At 37.2% G+C, this 26777-nt stretch overlaps 1 protein-coding gene across 1 annotated transcript in view; it reads left to right on the top strand.

The window, feature by feature from the left end:
• Positions 1-21978, top strand: part of EMB (embigin) — a 60846-nt gene extending 38868 nt beyond the window's left edge. Inside the window, exons 5-9 of the mRNA XM_008262186.4 lie at positions 7955-8082; positions 11354-11633; positions 12383-12416; positions 14877-14931; positions 15657-21978. Of these exons, the coding sequence (XP_008260408.1) occupies positions 7955-8082; positions 11354-11633; positions 12383-12416; positions 14877-14931; positions 15657-15674 (515 nt within the window). The 3' untranslated portion in view covers positions 15675-21978. The remainder of the gene's footprint in view (positions 1-7954; positions 8083-11353; positions 11634-12382; positions 12417-14876; positions 14932-15656) is intronic.
• Positions 21979-26777: the final 4799 nt, after the last annotated feature.

The raw sequence follows: 26777 nt of genomic DNA, 5'->3' as shown, positions 1-26777 counted from the left end.
GGGAAAAGTTGGAAGCATTTCCACTGAGATCTGGTACCAGACAGGGATGCCCACTCTCACCACTGCTATTCAATATAGTTCTGGAAGTTCTAGCCAGAGCTATTAGGCAAGAAAAAGAAATTAAAGGAATACAAATTGGGAAGGAAGAACTCAAACTATCCCTCTTTGCAGATGATACGATTCTTTATTTAGGGGACCCAAAGAACTCTACTAAGAGATTATTGGAACTCATAGAAGAGTTTGGCAAAGTAGCAGGGTATAAAATCAATGCACAAAAATCAACAGCCTTTGTATACACAGGCAATGCCATGGCTGAGGAAGAACTTCTAAGATCAATCCCATTCACAATAGCTACAAAAACAATCAAATACCTTGCTCTAATTTTTATACAATAAAAACTTGAAATTTGCAAACTTTTGGACTCTTTTGTAATAACATATAGCTGAAAACCAACCTTCCTTCCTCCCTCCCTCCCTTCCTCTTTTCCTCTTCAATTTCCCCTATCCTAGTGAGCAAAACACATGCATCCCAAATCAAAAAGTAAACGTACTTTTTGAATCTCCTTTAAATATGTAAGGTAGGCCTACAGGTCCTGAGAAAATGCTCATCAAATCTTCTGACTTAAAGTGCCCTGGAGAAATTCAACTTTTGACGTACATTTTTTTTCTCTTCTAGAAGACCTTGTACTCCGGAAATATGTATTACTCATGCTTGTTTGAAGAAAATGTTGAAAGTATTACTTTTTATTGTTAATGCTCTTGTAATAAATTATGTAAATTATATCTGGAAGTGGTCATTCTTGGTTGTAATGTGAAGATTATCCAAAGCATTTTACTTTTCAGTTTACCAGTAAATTTAATGTCAAATATGTCAACGGAAAATCTTTGATTTCTCAGTTATTAACTTGTGAACTGATGTTGGCTTGGTGTCAGGGGCACCAACACAAAACATAGGTTTTAAATCAGGTCTTTAAGGAATACAAAGAGCCACTGAAAATTCATGTTTTTTCTTTTCTAATTTACTTGAAGAAACTTGGTTCACCTATTTTGTTTTTAGTGTTCACTTAACATTAATTTTTTTTTGACAGACAGAGTTAGACAGTGAGAAAGAGAGAGAGAGAGAGAGAAAGGTCTTCCTTTTTTTCTGTTGGTTCACCCCCCAAATGGATGCTACAGCCGGCATACTGTGCTGATCCAAAGCCAGGAGCCAGGTGCTTCCTCCTGGTCTCTCATGCAGGTGCAGGGTCCAAGCACTTGGGCCATCCTCCACTGCCTTTCCGGGCCATAGCAGAGAGCTGGACTGGAAGAGGAGCAACTGGGACAGAATTCGGTGCCCCAACCGGGACTAGAACCCGGGGTGCCGGCGCCGCAGGTGGAGGATTAGCCAAGTGAGCTGTGGTGCCTGCCCACCTAATATTATTTTTTAAATGTACAGTATATCCTATGGATGTTTATGATGTTAACAAGTTGGGCCCCTCTAGATCTTCCTTGGTAGAATAATTATTCTACATCATTCATTTAAATTGAATATTGTTTGAAGAAATAATTTATTTGAATAGAATTTAAAGGCATCTATGGAATAATTCATATTATACTATTATATGTTATTATTTAATTTTGTATGGTACATATTTTTATAAATGTCTTATTATATTTTTTCTCCACGTGGTTTGCTTATGATTTTCCAAAGAATAATAAGTATCTTTTTTTAGAAGAGTACAAATGAATGTAAATGAAACCTTTATTGTATTTCAAATTGTGCCAAAACCAAAATTGCTGCCTATATAGTGTATGGGCTTGAGTCCTCAGACCAATTCATTGGAAAAGTCCCTGCTTCTGTTTTTGAGGGAGCTGGTTGATTTATTACTATAAAATTGTAAAAGGGCATGAATGTCACTGATTAGGACATTGCAAAAAAAAAATGCTGACTGTGAGTGTTTGGCTATGATGACAGAGCAGGGAAGACTGGAAAAATGCATACAGGAAACTTGCAACTGCTGATATGATGATTACTTTTTACCCAAGAAAGATGAGTGATGGTTCAATGTTTGTTGGTAGTGAGTCAAATATTCTAAGGAAATTGTTGAACACTTTCTGTAATATTAATCATTGTTAAAAGCTCTTAGTAGGAAGTATCAGGAACTTAATTGTTAAAGAACAAAATCTTTTGGGAAGTCATGTGAGATTTCCAAATGCTAAGAACATGTCATGGCTCAGGCATTTCTCTGCCCCAGGAAGTATCCTGAAAGTCAAAGCATGGATAAATAGTGTAACAGAACCAGCTAGGAAATTCAGTGTTGAAGTCTAGTAGCTGTCTTGACAATATGGAAGAATCTTTTTCTTAATTTAATAATATCTAAATGTCCCTGAACTGAAAGTGGCATTTAGGCCATGTAGTCTATGAGTATGCAAATATAGATCTACATTCTTACAACTTCAGGGAGCTGTTAATATTATTGAGTAGAACAAAATCCTGTCTTCCTTGACACTAGGCTGAATCAGCAATTTTACCATCTTCAATCTGGATTATTTTAACCTCAAGAATTTTATGTGTCCTGTTTTATCCAAAATTTTAAAACTCAACAGGGCATATTAGAATGCTAGATCAGTATACTTATATGTTAATAAATATTTCCCAGCATTAAAAAAAAAACAGTGGTGCAGAACCAACTGTGGCTTCTTGAATAGTTCAAACAAGTTAATACTCCCTGAATGTAGTGAATTTTATAATTTAACCCCACATTGTTGTTAGCAGCCTCCTACAGTAGAGTTAAGGAATGGTTAATGCTGTACTGGGCATTTGTCTAGGGAACAGTGAATAAAAATAGAAGGGATGAAAGCAAAACAGAATTTTGGTTTTGGTGTCTCTATGTCATCACTCAGTCATTGTTACTTGTCTCTAGTCTACAGCCTGATCTAAATATTTAATAATGATGATTTAGTAGCATAGCCATGGGTTCCTCAACTAAATCTCACAGAATACCCAAGGTAACCTTGCAGCTGCTGATTATGTGCCTCCTAGAGACTAGCAAATGAGTTTTTCTCCAAACAGCCTTTCTTCCACATTTGATCTTAGCCTATGGGTAAATTTCAATGTCGTCATTATATTTCAACACAAAATTTCCTGCTGAAGCATGACCTAGTATTCAGAAAGAAATATGCTGAGGTTGAGAAATCTGGAAGATAAACAGCTTGGGGAAGGAGAAATTGGCTGTGACTAGCACAAAACACTGTAGGGAAACTGCTCTTCAAAGCACTGTTTGTTTTACAGTGGCTCCAGAAGCATCCACCGTGATGCCTTGTGGCTCTCCACATGGAACTCAGCAAGTGTGACTTTGTCCCGTCTGTGGCTCGGAGGGAACCTTGGGGCTTCAGAGAAGAATCTCTGTTATAGCCAAGCTCCCCTTCATGCTAATCTGAAGGTCCTTGATTGACATCTATCTTAAGCAGGGTTGATTTCTCCCTCAAATAATTCAGTTTTCTCGTACTTTTCCCTAGTTAATAAAACCACACCGGGCGTTGGATAATTTGGAGAGTAGTATGATTAAAATATTGACTGAAATTGATAGTGCTTTGTTGGGTTTCAAGAGTAACTCCTCACAACAAAATTTCTGATGTGAACATATGTATAAAAGAAGGGAGATAAAACACTTTATTGACTTGCTGTGGGCACAAGCCTTGCTGTGGAAACCCTTGGGAAGCTTGACTACATGATTAGCAGGCCTCTTTTTCCCCAACAGGGTCTTATGGACATTAAACCAAGGCTGTCTAGTCTATTCCTTCACAATACAAACTCAGATTGGCACTTACTGCTCTGGAGAGAAACTTACAACCTCACAAGCCAGAAAAAGTAAATGCTGAGTATGGGACTGAATTATTTATGTCCACAAATTCCCAGTTTTAGGGAAAAGAGCCCAATAAGTGCCCTGGAATATGACCACCCCAGGAGAGCCCTCCCCTCTAGGGCTAGAAAACAGGAGAGTTGAAGGCAGGAAGGAATTTATGCAGAGGTCTGTCCGGACCTCAGCCCACAAACCACTGTCCCTAATTCTATTGCCGTGGCCTCTAATATGTAGGGAAGAAACTGGATCTATCCTAAGAAAAAGGAAACAGAATCAAATGTTCTGTGGTTCAGCCTAATTGAGCTTTCAACATTTTCACATTTAAACTTTTTTTATTTGTTTTTCAAGAAAACATATTTGCTACATTAGCATCTGCAGATGATCAGTTTATTATTCTCTTGGATCCTAGAGTTACTTACAATTTTAATATATTGGATATTTTCCCCCATTTTAGTGCTATGTAGATATAAGAATGAACTTGGCTATAGACTGAGGAAATTGAACCGAAATAACAATACAGGACAGAACATCTATGTGAGAGAAAACTCCTTTACTTTTATTACTATTTTTTTTAATTTAAAGAAAAGCTTTTGGATAATAGGTTCCCTTTTATTTAAAAGTTTAGCTCATGATTGTGTCAAAGTAGTTTTTGCATTATTCTGCCTGTCTTGTTACAATCAATATGTTGTAAATAGGCTACTTCCTTTTTATTCTTATGTTTCATAATAATGTGTAAAACTGTTATTCCACTTTTTCTTTTTGCTCTGTGTACTACATAGATCTAGAAACAAGATTTTAAAAGATTTTTTTAATCAATTTCATTTCTTATGATTGGAAAAGAACAATAATTAGGCACCCTGGTTTGAATTGTTCTAATTTATGCTTAAATTATAAAATTGATACAATAATCTCTTCAATTGTGTTAGCCAAGCACTTGAACGTGTGGTTCAAGTGGTAGAATTTGGGGCAAGCATTTGATGTAGCAGTTTAAATGCCTCATGGGATGCCTATATTCCATATTATAATGCCTAGGCTTGAGTCCTGGCTCCTAATTCCAGTTTCCTGCTAATGCACATCCTAGGAGGTACTGGGTGATGGCTCACATGGTTGGTTATCTGCCACCCACATGGGAGACCTGGATTGATTTTTAGCTCCCAACTTTTGCCTGGCCCCATCTGTGCTATTGTAGACAACTGGGGAATGGACGAGCAGTGGGAACTCCATCTGTCTGTATCTCTGCCTTTCAAATAAATAGGAAACTAACAAACTAAATAAATAAAATTTTTAAAAGCTTAGAGTATTTTTATAGCTTCTACAAAAGTTGATTATTACATGATATTCAAGGTTGGATTTGTGCTATCACGAACATCTCAATTTGCTTGTTCTGTTATTTTCCTGGGCCCTCTTGGCTGTGAATTCATGACCTAATGTGTGTTTTGTTTCACTTTTACTACTTTCCTCTCCATTTTTAGATGGAATGCATTTTCTGAAAGAACTCAGTTTAGAGTCCTTTCCTCATTTTTCTGTGTTTTTACACATCCCCATGGTTCGGAGATATATTCAGGTGAATTTCTAATTCTCATCTTTTTTTCCCTTGTTTTATTTCTTCTCTGTTTCATAAAGCTAGCTAGCCCAGAGCCCATTATCATACATGAAGTTCATCCTTTCTATTAAGCTGGCTAATGACCACTATGTAGAAAGGCATGGCCTTTACAGATTCTAAGAAAACTTACTTAAGAAAGCAGTGTCAGTGCATAATTACAGCAGAAGTTTTAATCTTATGGTGTTTACAATGCACCAAACACTTTACATTTTATGTTCTCTCATTTAATCCTTTAAAACAGCACTGTAAGATGGATATGGTTTACCCTGGTCCTCAGGCATAGTAACACCAAAGTGTAATCCTATGTTCAATATATCCTCAATCCAAAACTTATCTGTGTCATGTCCATCACTGTCACACTGTCATTGTGTGGACTCCTTCTAATATTCAGGACCCCACTTCTGAAATTAGCCACATGCCCCTTATGTCCCTCAGTATAATGGTGGCCAATTGAAAAGAATGGGACACTCTTAGGTCTCTTAGAAGTGATCTCTGAATGTCGCTGGCAAGGTTACCTCCCCAGTTTCTTTGGCTGCAATGACAAAGTCACCAGCATGTTACCCTGGTCACTCGAACTCATCTCTTCTGTCACATCCCTCAGGGGCACACTACTATTTTTTCCCTAGGGGTCTATGGACTGTTTGTTGGGAGATTAAAATCTTCAGTTAATGTGAAATTGCACAGCCTTAATCAAACATGTTTACTTGGTTATGAGAAGTATGGGAGCCATAGCTTATTATGCATTACCTTTGTTGTCTGCCTTGTGATTACTTGAAGAGTTTACACCTTTGTGGGTGACATACTTCCCTCCTCTGTGCGTCTCTTGGTTATTAGCAGCACTTCATTCTGTGCCCTGCTGCTCCGCAGCAGCACTGTTGAAGAGGGTGCTCTGTGTGACTAGACTGGAGTCAAGAGGTTAGGCCCGTTTTCAACAAGGGCCAAAAGAAGACTTGCCTCACTCACCAATGAAACCATAATCACCTGAGGATGAAACCCATGAAGAAAAACCCGCTCTCCAACTCTGTTTTTACCATTTGTCTGGTGGTTATATGAATCAGAATTTCTTTGGCTGTTGTTAATATCTTTTCCTTCTTTCTCATCTTTATAATTCCTACATCAAGCAAGTGTTCAGTTACCTTTGCATAGCAAACATCCATGAATGCTTAGAAAACGTACTTAATCTAGAAGCCCGACTTTAGCAATTTAAACTGATTTTCAGTTACCTTTGCATAGCAAACATCCATGAATGCTTAGAAAACGTACTTAATCTAGAAGCCCGACTTTAGCAATTTAAACTGATTTTTCCATTCCCTATCTTGAGCCTCTCAAATACAAAATCTAAAAATTGAATAACAGGCGAATATTAAATAATATCTGTAAAATTTGTCTACATAGTATAAAATATTTAGATTTTGAAATTTATTTATTCTTTCCCCTGCTGGCAAACTAAACAAATAAAAGATAAAAAAAAAAAAAAAAAACAAAGGAGACCAACAAAAAATTCCACGAACTCCAAATCTGCTATAGTTTACATGAAACAAAGTGAAATCAACAAAATCTTTGTTGCTAAGTCTACTTGATCATTAATATTAGTACATGTTATTTTGTAAAATTATATGAAAATATTTTAAATCTGTTTATTTGCTTTAGTCTGTCCTTTTTCTCTTCATTTCCCTGTGCTTTTTTCTCCTGTTCTCACTTTACTTTTGGCTGTCTTTGCATAAGTCTGCAGCAACTCAAGATTTTAAATCTTGGACATTCTGTCTACTCAAATGCCATCTAAGAGTAAAACTTTGAGGAAAATAATTACTCCGTGATACCTTAGTAGTTATGAAGAAAGAATTGATCCAAAAACATGAAATTCTTTCTTGTTTAAAATCTGCAACCATTTTTACAGTGTTTCTAGTTTTTAGGTTCAGAAAACTTTTCTTTTTTTCTTTTTTTTTAAGATTTATTTATTTATTTGAAAGTCAGAGTTACACAGAGAGAAGGAGAGGCAGAGAGAGAGAGAGGTCTTCCATCCAATGATTCACTCCCCAATTTGCTGCAAAGGCTGGAGCTGCGCCAATCCGAAGCCAGGAGCCAGGAGTTTCTTCCAAGTCTCCCACGTGGGTGCAGGGGTCCAAGGACTTGGGCCATCTTCTACTGCTATCCCAGGCCATAGCAGAGAGCTGGATGGGAAGTAGAGCAGCCGGGACTAGAACCGGCACCCATATGGGATGCTGGCACTTCAGGCCAGGGCGTTAACCAGCTGCGCCATAGCACTAGCCCCCAGAAAACTTTTCTCTTTTCTGCATTGAAGACAATTATATTGGGGGCCATATAACCACTACTATTATTATTGTTACAGACTGCACTCTAACTACCATAAATTAAATTTATTTTATATATAACTGAAACAATATACAGAAAATTATGCATTGATAAAAATGTCTTCAAGTGGAATACATGCACATTCCCTGTGTTTAAATTCTTTTAGTAAAATGTACATTTCTCTGAATTTTTCTTAGTCCCTGAACTTCATAGAAAAAACAAGCCATTGGTCACTTATGTGGGGGATTCTACCGTGTTGTCGTGTAAATGTCAAGATTGCTCTCCTTTGAACTGGAGCTGGTACAGCAGTAATGGGAGCACACAGGTAAGGCCACGTTTCTTTGATACGAAGAAAAAATCAACAAAACTTTTATTTCATAAATCACAAGATTCTCAACATTCCTACAAATATCATCTTTTATTATGTATTCTTAAAGAACTGTGAAAAATGGAATTGTCTTTTGATAGTCTCAGCACATTATATTGTACATCTGAAGGTATTCTTAATGTTTCATTAGTTGGTATTTTGTTTTATAGGTTGAACAATTTATTGGCGTCCTTTGAAAGGAGGTTTCAATTCATTTTTAGTAACTCAGTTTAATAATAACCCCATAAAAACAGATTCTGTTTTTTCTTATCGTTCCAGGAAAGTAACTAGAAAAAAAAGCTTTCTTTTCCAGCTTCTCTCCTGAAATACCTTTGACTTAATGTAATATAACGGTACAGTTTGAAAAAAAAGTGAAAAATTAGTAACTTGAACTTAGGTGTTAGGTTTTATCAGTAAATGCCATTGACCTTTTTTTTCTTAGCCTTCCAGATTCCTGTTGGTGGCCAAATATTGCACTTTGAATTACTATTTATTTAAGTGAAATGGCTATTCAAACAGTTGATAGGAAGAAAAACATGAGTATTCTAATAAATCATTTCTGGCTTCCTGTCTTTCTCCCAGAAAACCTCTAATGGCTGGGAAATTAGAACATTGTTCCTTAGGGTACACCCTTCTCTTGGCCTGGTGCTAATGAGAATTGAAATTAAAGTCTTGTTAAAGGCAAGCTGTAATTCTAGAAGGAACATATTAGAGGCTCTTGAAGGCTGATAAAGGAAGGACTTAGACAGGGCAGTGACTGTTTTATGCCAACACTGGCTTAATTCTTCAAAGAAATAGTTCCAGAGCACATAGCTAGCGACTTCAACTGTGACTGCTTCCGCTTATCTTCTTCCTGGTGATTAGGAACAGCAGTCATTGTGCATGAGCAAATATTTTTTTAAAAAATCATGTAAATTTGTAAAAATAAATCTCAACTGGAATTTGAAATATACAGCCTGGTTACTTATGCATGTGTGATGTTAGACAATCAATAGCCTAAATTTTTTTTTATTTTTTAATTTTTTGACAGGCAGAGTGGACAGTGAGAGAGAGACAGAGAGAAAGGTCTTCCTTTGCCGTTGGTTCACCCTCCAGTGGCCGCTGCGGCCGGCGCACCGCGCTGATCCGATGGCAGGAGCCAGGTGCTTCTCCTGGTCTCCCATGGGGTGCAGGGCCCAAGTACTCGGGCCATCCTCCACTGCACTCCCTGGCCACAGCAGGGAGCTGGCCTGGAAGAGGGGCAACCGGGACAGAATCCGGCGCCCCGACCGGGACTAGAACCTGGTGTGCCGGCGACGCAGGCAGAGGATTAGCCTAGTGTGCTGTGGCGCCGGCTCAATAGCCTAAATCTAACGTAGTTTTGCATATACTTGAACTTGGCTCCATTTGCTATACTAATCATTATCCTCTTAATTTGGCCCTAAGCATGGGTCACATTGGGGTGTGAGTAAAGTGGAAGGAAGAGGTTATAAGTCAAAACTTTAGATCAAATGCTTCTTCAAGATGTAGATAAATTACCTGCTTCAAAATCTGCCTGGACTTGTTATAAACGTAATACTTAGATTTATTATCTGATTCAGAGAATGTGCGTTTGTAACAGACATCCCAGGCAGTTCTGTGCACAAGAGGTCAGTTTGGTATAATTTCTTTGACAAATAATAAACTCACAGACAGTTCTTTCTCAGAAAATCTCTGAGAATATTTGTATGTAGATTAGCATTTATTGAAAAGTACAGTTGAGTGATAGAACAGCAAAGGCATCAGATGGCCTGAGAATAAAATTTAATTTAAATAAATAAAACAGCTCCAAAATAGCTTTGTATGATTGCTGTGAGCCAAGTGGGGAAACCCAGCCAACCTCAGAAGCTAGCTTGCCTGGAAGAGAAACCCGGATGTGAAGTGCAGCCACCGCAGGAACCAGCCCCACTGAGGGTCTCTATCAGTCCTTTTATGTCAGCTCCAAAGGCCCAGGATTTCATGTGCCGTTCCAGCCTGTGGAGCTCCCATTATCAAAATGAGCGATTTTCCTTTACAGCGATGGTCAGAAATAGTAGCTTCAGGCTCAACCCCTGTGCCCGTGCTGCTTAGTGAAATAAGCCAGTTCCAAAAAGACAGATACCATATGTTTTCTCTGATCTGTGGTAACTAATAGAGTACCTAAAATGTAATGTGTTGGAGTGAAATTGACATTTGGATAGTCGATGATTGTTTACAGCTCTTGTTTCTACTACTGAGGAACAGTGTTGTTTTTTTCTTCATACTGTTTATTGAGCTCTTTACTTAGAGTGGGGTTAATCTTATGAATATAAAGTAAATTGAAATAGATCTTTGTAAAAATTAAGAGTGGGAGTAGAGGAAGGTGGAGGATGAAGTGTGTGATCATGGGTGGGAGGAAGGTCAGGGTGGGAGGTATCTCTATGTTCCTAAATCTGTATATATGAAATACATGACATTTGTATGCCTTAAATAAAATTTTAAAAAAGGAAGGAAAAAAACCCCTGTGCCTGTGCTTCTGAAGGAAGAAGTAGTCTGAAGCGTAGTCAGAGATTAGAATGTGAGGTCCAAATACTTAGGAATTTTCTGCTTTTAGTTCTGACATTTACCTGTGGTGAGTTACGCCCTTGTTTGTAGTTTCCAGCATTCAGTGCTAAATACTTGCAGAAGAGGATCCTTTTTCCTTTGTTTGCTATTTGGGAGATAGAATTCTGTTAAGAGCTCTTATCTGTAAAATAAAACTTCTCACACATTCTAAAAAGATTTACTTATTTATATGAAAGGCAGAGTGACAGAGAGTGAGAGGGAGAGACACAGAAAGAGGGATCTTCCATCTTCTGGTCCGTTCTCCAGATGGCTATAATGGCCAGGGTTGGACCAGGCCAAATCTGGGATCCTGAAGTTCCACCCATGTCTCGTACATGGATGGAAGAGGCCTAAATACTCGGGCCATCTTCTGCTGCTTTCCCAGGTACATTAGCAGGAGCTGAATTAGACATGGAGCACCTGGGACTTGAACTAGCACTCCAATTTGGGATATTGACATGGCAGACAGTGGCTTAACCCACTGTACAATAAAGCTGGGTCCCTTATGAATTTTAATGTGACTTTTCATAGTAAGCAATTTTCTTGGCATTAGCTAACAGCTTTCACCCAAAACTAGATCATATGGGATATGTATATAAAGATATATAATGCAATATGATATAAAGATTTTAATGTCTTCTTATACTAGGTTCCTGTTGATATTCAAATGAATGATAAGTATATGATGAATGGAACACACGCTAATGAAACAAGGCTCAAGATAATGCATCTTTCAGAAGAAGATGGGGGATCCTACTGGTGCCGGGCACAATTCCACCTGGGCGAGAGTGAAGAACACATTGAACTTGTCGTGCTGAGCTTTTGGGTGCCTCTCAAACCATTTCTTGCAATAATTGCTGAGGTTGTTCTTTTAGTGGCCATTATTCTGCTTTGTGAAGTGTACACACAAAAGAAAAGGAAGCAACCAGGTAGGGTTTGTGTTTTTAGATTACATTACACTTAATAATCGTAAGTATCACATACGATATGTGTTATGAGTTGGTACATTCCAGTCACTTTAGAGTTTTGAGGAAAGAATCTTAATAATAATGGTGAAAGTATATCAGTCATCTTCCTGTTTCAATTTTTAAAAAATTTTAGTATTAAGATTCTGTTTTTTTCTTTTTTTTCTTTTGGTGCTCCTGGTACCAATGCACCAACTAGGTAATATGTATGTCAGTACTGGAATATTAGGAAAATCTGTGATAATATGAAAAGTCTTAAACAATTACCTTGTCATTTAGATAGTTCACTGAGAAATGTTTGGCCTTCTGGAATTCTTATAAAAGAGACCTTGTCTTGTCAGTTTCCAACTTTCCTAGTGTCTGCCCAGTGAATGAAGAGTGCAGATGGTCCTTTGAGAACTTTATCTTGCATCCTGTATTCTTTCCTGATTTTGTACTAAATCTTTTTGCTAATATAAATAATGGCAAGCTCTTATCAGTCATAGTTTTCGAAGTCCCAGAGCACTGAACTGTGGTTGATTAGAAATGCGGGTAGGGCCTGGAGGGCAGATAAGGGGAAGGCATGAAGGAGGTGCGGATGTGGGAGGCAGCACGCCTCTCCCCCTTTCCCAAGGGGAAGCACAGCACAGTGTATTCTTGGGGAAGGGGAGAGATTAAATTGAACATAAGAAATATCTAACTAACCTTACTTCATGGCCAAATTCTTCTTACAGATGAAGGGAAAGAATTTGAACAAATTGAACAGTTGTAAGTATTACATTTTACAGATTAATTTTCACTTGAGTAAAATAAAAATTCGTATGAAGCTGAATGAAGATTCCAGCTGAGGATAAAGCATCAGAATATCAGGCGTGTGTGTTATTTTCTGTGCCACCCTAGCGATGATGAAGCGTGGCATCCAGAACCAGGAGTCTGCATTAGCATCCCCCTCCATTGCCTGCTACACTCTTTTCTGTGTGCTTCGGTTTTCCCTCTACAAAAGGAGTTCAATAATAGCCCTTGCCACATAGCTGAATGAATATTGCATATGTCAAAATGCTTAGTGCAGGCGTGAAGCACAGGTGTTCGATAACACAGTGATTCTCCACCTTGGCTGTATTGTCAATGACTTAAGAGGATCGTACAAAATACAGGTGCACAGACCTTGCTGGATCTCCTCCATCAGAACCTCTGGGATTGGGGTTTGGGGATCTGTATTTCTTGCAAACATCTCCCAGTTGTTCTGGTTTTGTCACATTGAGAATCACTGGCCTAGGATTCTCTTGCTCATTATTTTTTAGAGAACACCAGTCGTGCCGTGTGTTTGCTTCCAGCTCCCTTGTTTACATGAGAAGGCTAGGGTTAAAATCACCAGGGACATAACTGAGTGTGACTGAGGTGAAAGTGGCTGACTCTCCAAGCTGGGGAACTGAGTGTGGAAGCTGGAGACAGAGCTGCCCAAGTCTGAGGAACCGAGCCAGGGCTGGAGACCAAGAAATGAAAATGAATTAAAGAAGCTTAAAGAAAGCTGAGAAATGGGAGGCCCGAGCAACTGTTCCCAACACAAAACAGCACTTAAAGTTTATCCCTATTAGCCAGCACGTGCTGGGAGAGGCTGGTGTTGAAGCAAAGCAGAGCTGGCAGCATTGAGAAATTCACGGACATTGTTCAAGTAGGTGTTTTTGATCAGTTCACATACAGGAGGTAAAATACATCAGCAAGATAGGAACTTCCAAATTAAGGACACAAAATAATTATATGAAAGGTTCCATAATACCAGTTGGGGTAAAAGCAGTGTTGTCTTAGAATGAGAGACTCTCATAGTTGGAAGGGATTGCTCCTCTCCCAGGCAGTCAGTCCTCCTGGAGAACTGGGCATCCTGTTTATATTTATTTACAATGTTAATAGTTCCGATTCCCATGTATTGGTCCTTTTTCTTAGAGTTATCTAATAAACATGGCAGCCATTCACATGCTGGAAGGCAGTTGTCTGGGTTCTGCTGTTTTCTCAGCTCAGCCTCCCCCGTGTCTCTGATCACTTCTGCGAGATAGAGGTGGAGGGTGCATTCTGGTGTGTTTAATAAATACTCTGAAAGGATGGTGCCTGGACACTGGAATGGACTATAGCTTCTGAATAATTGAATTTTCACTTATACAACCTATTCTACTCTTTAATACTCTCTAGAATGATTTAGAAGTAGTGTCAAACTGATTCAGTCTGTAATAGCAAAGGTGGACTTTCTTTTTTGGAAACTCGGGATAATCTACATCATTTTGTCTATTTTATCTGTATTAGAGCTCACTGAAAGTGTGCGGCTTTCTCATCTTTAGGTTGTAACAGGACATTTGAACTCATAGGGCATCCCTCTATCAACGATCCTTTGAGAATTTTTAGTTGAGATCACTTGGGGGGCGGGCAGAGGTTAATTTAATATATGATATATATTTATATGTGCATCATGCTTACACATGTGTTTAGATACCCATAATTTATTCAAGATTCTTGATAAAAGTGCTTTAAAATCGTACTAAATGTGTAATATTTTAGAAGGTCAGTCACTTCAAATATTTCAATGAGAGCTCCTCAATTATCTGATTCACTCAGGCATTTAAGCCCTACAGTGCTACATACCAGTCATACCCCACTTTTGACAAAATTGATTAGTTGGTTGGATTTATTATGCAAAGGCTAGTAGCTAACTCGGTAGGCCTGTGCGTAAGACCTTGAAGGACATCCGTTAGGTACCCTGCTTACCTAGGTTACTCGTTCCTAAGAATCTGAAGCCCACGTTTGTGGTCGTGCTCTGATGCACATTGGGTAGATGAAGAACCAACTTTAACCTCTAATTCAATATAATAAACGTATCAGATTATAACACCAGTGGCACACAAGTGGACTAAGTACCTCATTGACTATACTATCTTGCATGTTTCAAAGCAATACATACATTGTGATGATAAGCTCAAGCTCCACTTATGCTTGGGGGGAAGTAATCCTTCCTCTGCATAAAAGGAGCAAGCCTTTGTCTCCATCATCAGTGGCAATAGCTGCAGTCTCAGCAATGGCCTAACAATACCATCAGTATTACGAGTAAAATATTTTTAGTAAGGATAAATTCTGTGTATTGATGTTTTACATTTTAACCTGATAGCTATGATAGACTGGTCTACAGACTTAATTTTAGGCAATGTAAGCATCTAATGATTTTCCCTCTTGTTTTCTTTACAGGAAATTAGATGATAGCAATGGTATAGAAAATAATGCACCAAGGCACAGGAAAAGTGTAAGTCACTCTAAATGATATTCCAAATAATAAGTAAATTCAATATACTTCCACCACCTATTAACCCACTTGCTTTTTTTTTTCAGTTTCATTAAAGTCCTAGTCATTCACTATTTGCTTGAATATACTTGTTTATACTATTATAGGGTAAAATATACAATTACACAAAAGTACACGGCATCCTTTTCTACCAGAGAACAGGTAACCACCAATCTACAAGGAAATTGATTATGCTGCTTGTACATTTTTTTTTTCTTTTGTCACATTGGGCTAGTTTATTTTAAAATGTTTCATGTACTCTCCGTCTGGGTCTGTCATGTGGGTGGCAAGACTGAAGTACGTGAACCGTCACCTGCTGCCTCCACAGGTGCATGTTACCAGGAAGCTGGAATGGAAAGCAAAGTCAGAACTCAAACCCATACACTCTGATATGAGATGCAGGTGTCCTGTGCGGTAGTTTAACCACTGAGCCAAATGCCCAGCCCTGCATTTCTTTTTCATTGCTCTTAAGTTTTCTCTACTATTATGTTATTTTATTCTCAGAGATTTCCATATATTTGGTGCTATGAACTGTTCCAAAATAGCCAACATTATTTAGCTGACTCACAACTATCTTAGTTCATCATTATTAGAGTAGGAGTTCTTTGTTTGGGCAGTAATAGCATCCCCCTCTTTTGAGTAAGCCTGCCATGCTAATTATGATTATTGTGCTTTATTTCACTCAGGAATCTGTGGGCCAGTGAAGGGGAAACATCATATCAAGAATCATGGAATGATGTACCATGTGCTTGTATTTCACCTTGTTTGTCCTTCCTGTTTAAAGCATCTGAGTTTTTATTTTTAAAAGGATGAAAATTTATGCAACATGTACAACAGATCATAAATAACATATGCTATCTCTTGTCAAAAGACCTATTTTCATTCTGTAATTGTTTTACATTAGAGCAAAGTGAATTGAATTAAATACATTCTACAAACTATCATCCAGGATAATTAATTTCATCCTGGTCATAGCGGGACACACAAAACAGACACCAGCAAAATCAGCTAATTGTCATATAACAAAAGTCACTCAAGACCTATTTATAACCAAAGAATTAATTAAAGAGAAATTCTTTGTTATTTCTCTTAAAACATTTTTCCAATCATGCCTACTATGTATAGATGTATTTGTAACAGTTCTTCTGTAGTTTATTCTTCTGTGATATTGAAAAAAAAAGTCTTCCTTAGGAAATGTATACTTTCTGCTTTTGCTTATGGTGGTTACTCTTCATTGTCTACAGAATGACTCCTTATCCATAAACATTGACCATGACAAGGAAATAAAACTACACACTTGCCCCAAAGCTCTGTCACTACAAAAGCAAATCTCCAATCTTTATTCCACTCATCTCCACTGCTTCCCTACGTGAAACTGAAGTGCTTCTTAAAGTCAAGCATTTGTTTTTTAAGCCATGAGTGTTGTACTTCTTAAGGTAGACCTGGTATTGATATTTTAAGGTTTAAGTGCCATGTAGTCATAATGAAACTGCTATATTGATGCTTTTGTGGTTCATGGTGTTTTACTATCTTTTATTTGATGTCTGATTTCCTGGTATGCAACACTATTTAAATAGCTAAAAATGAATTATTGGTGCTTTACAATAATAATTAACTGGAAATCCAGAAGTACTGAAGTTCTCCTTTTATTTTGTTCTGAATGCCTTAGGCTTACCTTAAAAACATAGGATATTTAATTTCTGTTGCATGTATAACTGAAATCTTTTATAAACACACTATAACCAAATCAAATGAAATTTAATAGACTTGAAAAATTGTCAGCTTTGAATGAAATATTAAAATCATGCTTCAGGATATTAGGTTAGGCCTGAGATCATGATATGGCACTTGCTGGGTGCCTTGGTGTTTGGTGGGTCCAGTGTCCCGATGTGCACAGGGTAGCAGCTTAAAGTAACGACAATCAGAAGACTGTAGAGCATAGAATGGTGGTGAAGCAGCCACAGTTCTTAGTGACTATGAGATTAAAGCTTGAGGAAGAGGAATTCAATGATTGAAAGGAAAAAAAAAATTGTATGTAAATGTATCCCATGTATTGGCTAAGAAAATTATAAGCCAGCGCTGTGGCTCACTTGGCTAATCCTCTGCCTGTGGCGCCAGCACCCCAGTTCAAGTCCCGGTTGGGGCGCCAGATTCTGTCCTGGTTGCTCCTCTTCCAGTCCAGTTTTCTGCTGTGGCCCAGGAGGGCGGTGGAGGATGGCCCAAGTGCTTGGGCCCTGCACCCGCCAGGAGGAGGTGCCTGGCTCCTGGTTTGGATGGGCCGCAGTGCGCCAGCCGCTGCGGCCTTTTCGGGGGTGAACCAATGGAAGGAAGACCTTTCTCTCTGTCACTCTCTAACTGTATAACTCTGCCTGTCAAAAAAAATTATAATAAAGTCCAATAGTAAAAATTATATAACCTCTTAAGTGATGATTACATTACTGCTAATATGAATAATACACATAGGTGGTGACTTGGAGCTACCCATTATTTTGTTGCTTAAAAAATGTAGTATTTTGTTGTAAAGTATGTTAATTACATATATGTTTTAAAGATTTATTTTATTTATTTGAAGGGTGGATTAACAAAAAGAAGGGGAGAGAGAGAGAGAGAGACAAAAGGATCTTCCATCCCCTGGTTTACTCCACAAATGACTGCAATGACCCAGGGCTGGGCCAGGTCAAAGGCAGGAGCCTGGGGCTTCATCCAGTTCTCCCACATGGGTGGCAGTGTGCAAGTACTTGAGCCCTTTCTGCTTTGCTTTCCCAGGGCATTAGCAGAGAGACGGATCCGAAGCAAACAGGCGGGGACATGAATGAATGCTCCAATATAAGACATATCTGAGTTTTATTTCTCTTTTTAAAATTTTTAAATATTTAGTTAGTTTATAACAATTCGATATAGTTTGTGGATACAGTTCTAAGAAGAATATAATGATATTCTCTTCCTCCTCCCTCTCTCCCCCTCTTTTTGTTTCTACCTTCCTTGGCTTGCCTTTCTTTTTATACTGTTTTGAGATAACATTTTAAACTTGCATTGGAGTAAAGTGCTTAGCATACATGAGTTTATTCTTCGCCCTCAGTGCTATGACTTTATTGTGGTTTAATTCATGTTAGCTTAACAAAATTACCTGGAGTGATACCTACATGGTAGTTTACAACCAGTTAGCTTAATTAATCTAAGCATGTTAAATTCACTGAAAAATTAGTCAAACCTACTCTTTGACTAAGATACAAAACCATAACCAATATGCAGCTCATTTGCAGAATGCATCCTTGCATTTTGCTGCCATGGTTGTTTAGGCTAAAACAGTTTTAAAGCAAGAAAAATTGGTGCCCAAAGGTAAAATAATCTGAAATATTTATGTAGTAAATTGAAATTGTAAGTGACACTGCTTGCTATTTACTTTTTTTTTCCTAGCAAAAACAATTTATCTAAGAAACTTTAAGCAGAAAAAAATTCTCAAAAATTAAGATGAATTTTGGCTTTAAGGAATCTCCTTGGAAGACTTCTAAAAAATTATTTCACCACTGTTAGGCTAAAATGAAATGCTTCCCTTAAATAAACTCATGGAGACGGTGAATGGAATAACTAATAACTACCAGTTGTGGATCAACTGCAGATTCTAAGCAGCAGGAAAGCTGAACGAGGAAAACGACTCCAAGTTTATGTATTACACATCTCAGGAAATCCTGTTAATCTTTCCAGCCAGTGGTTTTCTCAGCATACTAAGTAGATTTCATGATGTTCTTTGTGTAATAAATCTTTTTAAAAAGTCATATGATTCCCAGATACTTTCAGATTCAGTGTATACTAAAACGTAAATCATCTCCCTTTGCGATCTTTGTTTTCCCCCAGCACCTAGTTACTCAGGCCCACACCTAGATCTCACTGTGGTATTTTCTTCTCCTTCATTTGCTGTGCCTTATTGGTCATGAATGCCTGTTCCCTTGACTTTAACGGCTCATGACGTCATTCTGTTGCCTCCCCACTGCATCCCAGCCCGCTGAACAGCTAATGCCTTGATTTTCCTACCTCTGTGTGCTTTCCTGTCAGTCTATCTTGTGCATTGCTGTCAGAGTGCTCTTCTAAAACACAGACCTTGCTATGTAACTTAACGCAGCAGGTTCTGTGCCAAGCCTCTGTGGGCTGGCCTTTGCTCTTGCGTAATGTTGCAGTCCTTCCATTCACTGTCTCTCCCAAGTGTCTTAAAGTAGCCTTGCACTTAGAGATTTGGCTTAGAATGCTTCCCAACTTGACTGACTCAAGGTTGCTTAATCTGATGTCACATTTTGGAGGCTCCCTTATACACAGTGTGATATGTACCATCATATGCACCCAACTAACTTTCTGTGTATTTGTGTTTATTATCCACTAGCTAAATATATTTGTGGGTCTTTTTTCTTGAATTGTGCCTTTTATTTCCATGTATTGTACCCACCACGGTGAGGATGTATTAGAGATATCATGAAATGCATGAATGAATGAAGGCATACATGAAACTCAAGTTGCACAGATTTATGCTTATTTTTAGAGATAGTCTAGTGTGTTGCTTTCAACTTAATTAAATTCTTTTAATCCTCCATGCTTCATGGAGGATAAAAATATAAACCTTATTTTTCATTCTGTTTCTTGCAACATGATTCTTTGACCTTATATATAAGAAATTTTAGATAATTGTATTGTGCCCACCCAATATACCTTTTCATTCCACTTCTCTTCCAGGATTTTATGAAACCTTACAATATATTGAATACAATTCAAAATGTAGTCTTTAACAATTTTTAAAGGTTTCATTGTTTAGTTTTAATTATGGAAAGCACATCTCTCATCAAATTCATCACAAGAAAAAGCTATCAGTTCTGTTTCCTTGTTCGCTAGGTAGACTTTGAGGAACTTAAGTAGGTTTATACAAAATGATTTACTGAATATATACTATACTTCTTAATAGAAAAATGAATCTTCTACGGTTGAAAAAAAATCCATGCAAAGAATTAGAGACTTACTTCCTATTAACATTGTTCATCTTTAGGTGGAAAAAAGTTCAAGTATTTTTCCAGTATTGACTAAAAGGCATAGTTACCTATTCATAGCATGCTCTGAATAAGTATTTATTAAAGGAAAGCAAAGGAGAGGGATGGCTTCCATTGTTTTATAATCTTAAATTGTGCGTATTTAAATACTGCTTGCTTTGGTTTTGATTAATACACCATTAATTTATCCTACTTTGATATAGAGAAAAAGAAAATGGAACTATGGGCAATTCTTTCATGTGGGATTTAGGAATATATTTACACTGTATCTAGAAGGGCCAGTGCATGCCCTTTTTACCAAGTGAGTTTTTCATTAAGAATGTATCATTCTATTCAATAATAATAGTTGACATTTGTTGACTGCATAGTGTGGGGCAAATTGCTTTGAAATGTTTTATCTCATTTAATCCCACATCCTGCTATACTATAACAATATTTATTATCTAATTTTTTGAATAGATAAGGAAACAAGTGTAGAGAGATTAAGCAAATTATCTGAAGCCACCCTACCTGCAAGTGTTAAGAACTGGGATTGAAATACAAGGAATTTGCCTCAAGACCCAAGGTTTAACTTCCATTTTGAACTATTTTCTTCTGCCAGATACACTCTTTATAGAAAACGAAGCTATTAGCTATCACTCATAATTTTTTATAAAAGAAATTTCTCTATTTTAGCAGGCAGTTGTAACTTAATTTCTATATTCCTACTCTCAAGGTTTAGGGGACACATGCTTTGTCAGCTTGTGTCCCTGTAGTGGTGCTTTGGAATCTGCACGATTTAATTTGTTTTAGGAAACTTTTGTTCTTTGGCTAATTGTATTTATCAGTAGTGAGGGTGACCGTAAAATTTATCAGCTGAACACTGAAAATGAAAGAAGGTGCTATTTTTAATTCCTGTAGGACAGCAGGCAGAGACCAGACCCTGTGGTCATATGTTTAACCTGCAGAGAGGAACTAAGTGCTTTATAGATGTTTGACCCAACACAGAGCAGGAACATCCACATTGACTTTGAAAGATAAACAGAAATTAATTTTCAGGGAAATAGCTGTTTTTAGATTATGCAGGGAATTTCCCTTTATTTAGTAAATTCCAGGTGAGTCTCCCTCCAGCAAAATGCCCAAAATGAGGTAATTTAGTAAGCTTAAAGTTTTATTACTTTCCAAAAGTATCTAACAAGATTAAGATTTATTGGCATTCAGAAGTATGATTCACAAGTTACAAGAGAAGCTAGCCAAGAAAGTCATGTTTTTGCTGGCTTATGGAGAGAACATCACTATTCTTTTGACTTGCATATCTTCTAATAACTACTAATAATGCCTTTGTGATTGTCAATAAGACATACCTCATTATGCATTTGTAATAAAATTTGCTTATGACATCAGTGAGAATCACCCATGTATACATTCTAAAGTTACTTTTAATCCCATGGTTAACCTTCATTATCCCAAAGGGAAAAAGCTAGGGACACTTGTTTAAGATATTGGTTAAAATCTATATTTTATTTTTGTGTACATCTGTTTTAAAAGTTTGTTTATAAAAATTAATTTTGTTATATAATTTCTGATTTATCTCAAAATAATTAGCACAAGTTCTTATTTTTCTAAAGTTTGATAAAAATGAAAATATTAGATTTATTTTGTAATTAGCTCTAATGCTACTTAATGTCACAAAAGAATAGTACAAAATGTGATTATATTAACTATTTTGTACCTTTTAAGACAGAAATTTGACCATTTAGATTTATTTAAATTAAGCATCATGGATTTCTTATGACACAATTCTTAAAAAATGTAATGTTCTTTTTTTTTTAGCATGCATATGTAAATTCTCATCAGAATGAAATGCCTTTCTGTATTGTATAAATAGTTCAGAAAATGTCTCCATAGGAATGTTTTAAAAATGCTTTTGTCACATATAACTCACAGAATATATGTAATATGCAATTATATTCAATAAAATGTACTTTGTGAATTAAAATTTAAGTGTTGGAAAATACATTTTCAAGTTTTTCATTTTTAATTTCTTTTTTTTTCTTTTTTTTTCCTTTTTTTAACTTTTATTTAATGAATATAAATTTCCAAAGTACAGCTTATGGATTACATTGGCTTCCCCCCCATAACCTCCCTCCCACCCGCAACCCTCCCCTTTCCCACTCCCTCTCCCCTTCCATTCACATCAAGATTCATTTTCGTTCCTCTTTATATACAGAAGATCAGTTTAGCATACATTAAGTAAAGATTTCAACAGTTTGCTCCCACACAGAAACATAAAGTGAAAAATACTGTTTGAGTACTAGTTATAGCATTAAATCTCAATGTACAGCACAGTAAGGACAGAGATCCTACATGAGGAGTAAGTGCACAGTGACTCCTGTTGTTGACTTAACAAATTGACACTCTTGTTTATGGCATCAGTAATCACCCTAGGCTCTTGTCATGAGCTGCCAAGGCTATGGAAGCCCCCTGAGTTCAGCAACTCTGATCATGTTTAGACAAGGCCATGGTCAAAGTGGAAGTTCTCTCCTCCCTTCAGAGAAAGGTGCCTCCTTCTTTGATGACCCATTCTTTCCACTGGGATCTCACTTGCAGAGATCTTTCATTTAGGGTTTTTTTTTTTTTTTTTCCCCAGAGTGTCTTGGCTTTCCATGCCTGAAATACTCTCATGGGCATTTCAGCTGGATCCGCATGCCTTAAGGCTGATTCTGAGGCCAGAGTGCTATTTAGGACATCTGCCATTCTATGGGTCTGCTGTGTATCTCACTTCCCATGTTGGATCATTCTCTCCCTTTTTTATTCTATCAGCTAGTATTTGCAGACACTATTCTTGTTTATGTGATCCCTTTGTTTCTTAGTCCTATCATTATGATCAATTGTGAATAGAAATTGATCACTGGGACTAGTGAGATGGCATTGGTACATGCCACCTTGATGGGATTGAATTGGAATCCCCTGGTATGTTTCTAACTCCACCGTTTGAGGTAAGTCAGCTTGAGCATGTCCCGAATTGCACATCTCTTCCCTCTCTTTCTCCCACTCTTATATTTAACAGCAATCACTTTTCAGTTAAGTTTCAGCACTTAAGAAGAATTGTGTATTGATTACAGTATTCAACCAAAAGTATTAAGTAGAACAAACAAACAAACAAAATACTAAGAGGAATAACATATTAAGCTGCTCATCAACAGTCAGGGTGAGGGCTGATCAAGTCACCGTTTCTCATAGTGTTCATTTCACTTTAACAGGTTTCCTTTTTGGTGCTCAGTTAGTTGTCACCTATCAAGGAGAACAAGTGGTATTTGAATGGAAACACACTAGATGACAGGAAACACTAAATGTGTGTGTGTATCCCCATTGAAAATTTCAATTTTGTTAAAAAATTCCTTTTTCTCAAGCCCAAGAAAAAATATACCTCTAGCTCGAGCTCTGCTTTTACACATCAAATTGAAAGTCACAAAGTAATTCAGTGTACAAAATATATTTGGAAAGTTTAAATGGCAGCCATAACTTTGATAAAAGTAAATATTTAAAATGAAGCTGTAGAACAAATTTATTTGTTGTCCTAGGTAAATGTTTTTCAATTTTAAGGGTTATTTTAGATTGAATCATTAAAAATGGTTGTGAAGTGTTTCAAAATTTGTGTTCTACAAAAATACCTGCTGTAAAAGAGAATCAATATTCTAAATAGGACATTTTAATAATTCTTACAGGCAAAAAGAAAATATTAGGGAGTATACAAGAATATTTCACTCTGTTATATTTGACCCTTACTTTAACCAAAATAATTTTATATGTACCTTAAAATTATTAATGGCTAACAATGCAGTGTTCATGTTCTATAGCATGAATCTGATTTAAAGGAAAGAAGTAATTGTCTATGGCACTGACCAGATTTAAAAACAGTGATTGGGCTTCAACTTCTGGAGAAATGCCTAGATATACCTTCCCTTCCCTCGTGGGAAGTACAGCTAACAATAGACCACACAAAACCAAGGATAAAAGATTCTGACCACCATTATAACCCACCCCCATCCCTAATAGCAAAGGGATAAACGTGGATCTGGGTATGGGAGCCAAGACTCTCATTCCAATTGATGGTAGTGAGGAAACTCTTCCATACCCTGGGGGATGCTTGAGCCCCTAATCCTGCCAGAGAGAAACCAGGTATCCCACTTCCCCTGGATTGTCATTGGAGGCAGAGTGAGGAACCTGGATTTCTGACTACACCTAACAGAAATGAAGTGAAGTACCTTTTCCTCAACCAATTGTGTCAGGGGAGGCCAGCTAAACAGAATATTTAAGCAATATCTAGAGTCTCATAAAACTAATGTGCTCATTTCAATAAAAACTCATGCCCTATCAAGAATCACAAAATTCTCAACCTGACTGTGGGAAGAAATGATAAACATATGTCAACACCAAGATGTAACAAATGTTAGGATGATCTTTTTTAAATTTTTATCTGACAATTATTTAAAACAGCCATCATCAAAATGCTTCAGAGAAATTACCAAGATATGAATAATAGAACGCCTAAAAGCATGAAAATAAATAGAAGTAACATCAATTCTACGTAATTTCTTGCAGACACTTAAAGAACATTTCTCAAATTGTTTTTATGAAACCAGTTTTAGCCTACTATCCAAATCAAAGACAGTCCAAATAGTAGAAACCTTTAGACTAATGTATTTCATGAGTATAGATCAAAAAACCCTTAACAAAGTGTTAGAACTATAGCTGGGCGATACATAGAAATAAAGCTGTTTCTTTTTGGAGATGACATGATGGGCTACCTGAAAAATTCTTTCTTTGAATAGGTGTCCTGCAGCCATTGTAATAGCTACAGTGTGGTCCAGGTGGTAAGAATAACCAATGAGGGCTGACAATGACTTGGAGTGGCAGGAGACAGTGTGTGGCTAGGGATAACACTCAACAGTGCATGTTTATGAGTGAGACAGACACCTGCCTGATGACATGATGAGCCAGCTTACCTGTTTTTATATAAAACATTAAATTTTATGCAATAATTTTTTTTACTTTAAAAACTACGGAGATTCTCAAAACGATTATCAAGCTACATAGATTCTTCCCTTTGTTGTGCTGTGAAGTTTCTAGAGGTGGAGCAAACAAAAATCTTTCACCTACACATAAAACTTAGAAGTTTGGGGCCAGCGCTGTGGCACAGTGGGTTAAAGCCCTGGCCTGAAGCACCAGCATCCCATATGGGTGCCGGTTCGAGTCCCAGCTGCTCCTCTTCCGATTCAGCTCTCTGCTATGGCCTGGGAGAGCAGTAGAAGATGGCCCAAGTCCATGGGAGACCCAGAAGAAGCTCCTGGCTTCGTATTGGCACAGCTCCGGCCGTTGCGGCCGTCTGGGGAGTGAACCAATGGATGGAAGACCTTTCTCTCTCTCTCTCTCTCTCTCTCTCTCTTCTCTCTTTCAAATAAATAAAATAAATCTTTAAAACATAGATGTTTAAAATGTTATAAAATAAATCTACCTAAAGACAAATCAAAAGTTTGTTTTTAATTTTGATTTATTTTTAATTGTGATCAGAACACAACTGGAGTTCTACCTTCTTAACAAACTTTCAAGTGCACAATACAGTAGCGTTAAGTATGGACACAATGCTATATAGCAGTTCTCAAGGATGTACTCAGCTTACAAAACTGAAACTTTATACTCTGAATAGCAATCTTTCATTTTACCCTTCCTCCAGCCCCTAGCAACCATCAGTCTATTTCCTGTTTTATGAGATCAAATAGAAGTGGAGTCATACAGTATTTGTTTTTCTGTTATTTGCTATCTCACTAAGTACAAGGTTCTTCAGATTCACTGATATTCTCACATATGGCAGGGTTTCCTTCTCTCTAAAAGCTGAATAATATTTATTGTGTGTATAGATTACACTTCATTTATTCATTTGTTGATGGAAATTATTTTGCTTTAGGCAGTAGTGCTGAAATTAATACAATAGTGCATAAATTGCTTTGAGATTCTGATTTCAATTCTTTTAGATTTATAGCCAGAATGGAATTGCTGGATCACAATTTATATCCATTAAATATTATCGATCTATTAACACTTCTTTACTTATGTTCTTGATATTTTTTATCTTTTAAGTTTCAGAATTAAAATAATTTATGAATACCATTATAGTATGGGTATTATGAGTTTGAATTTATTCTCTTTACTTTTAGCTTTTTTATGGTTCTCTTGCAGCTCATGAGCTCCCTAGAGAATTTTGTGAATCTTATACTTTCATATATTTTCATGTTGCTAGTTAGCATCTTTTTGTTTCTACTAGAACAAATCACTTTGTAATTTCTTTTTTAAAAACTTGTTTTATTTATCTGAAAGGTAGGCTATCAGTGAGAAGAGAGGAAAAGAGAGAGCAAGAGAGAAAAGCAGGTGGATTTTCCATCCATTGGTTCATTCCGCCAAGTGATACAACAGGCAGGGTTTGGCTGGGCCAAAAATCCAGGAGCCAAGAACTCCATCCGGATCTCCCATGTATGTGACAAAGGCCTAAATATTCAGGCCATCTTCTACTGCCTTCCCAGGTGCATTAGCAGAGAGCTGGATTGGAAGTGTGGAGCAGCTGAGACTTGAATTATCTCTGTTATTGTGATGTTGGCATTGAAAGTGGTGGCAAAACCTGCTGGGCCACAAAGACAGCCTCACTTTAACATTTCTTGTAATGAATGTTTTGTGATGGTGAACTACTTCTCTTGTTTTTTAATTTGGGAAAGTCTCTTCTTATTTTCTGTAGGATAATTT

The sequence above is a fragment of the Oryctolagus cuniculus genome, chromosome 14 (genome assembly GCF_964237555.1).
Source record: "Oryctolagus cuniculus chromosome 14, mOryCun1.1, whole genome shotgun sequence".
Lineage (NCBI taxonomy): Eukaryota > Metazoa > Chordata > Mammalia > Lagomorpha > Leporidae > Oryctolagus > Oryctolagus cuniculus.
The sequence above is the reverse complement of the archived record's forward strand: the minus strand, read 5'-3'. Positions and strand labels throughout refer to the sequence as shown.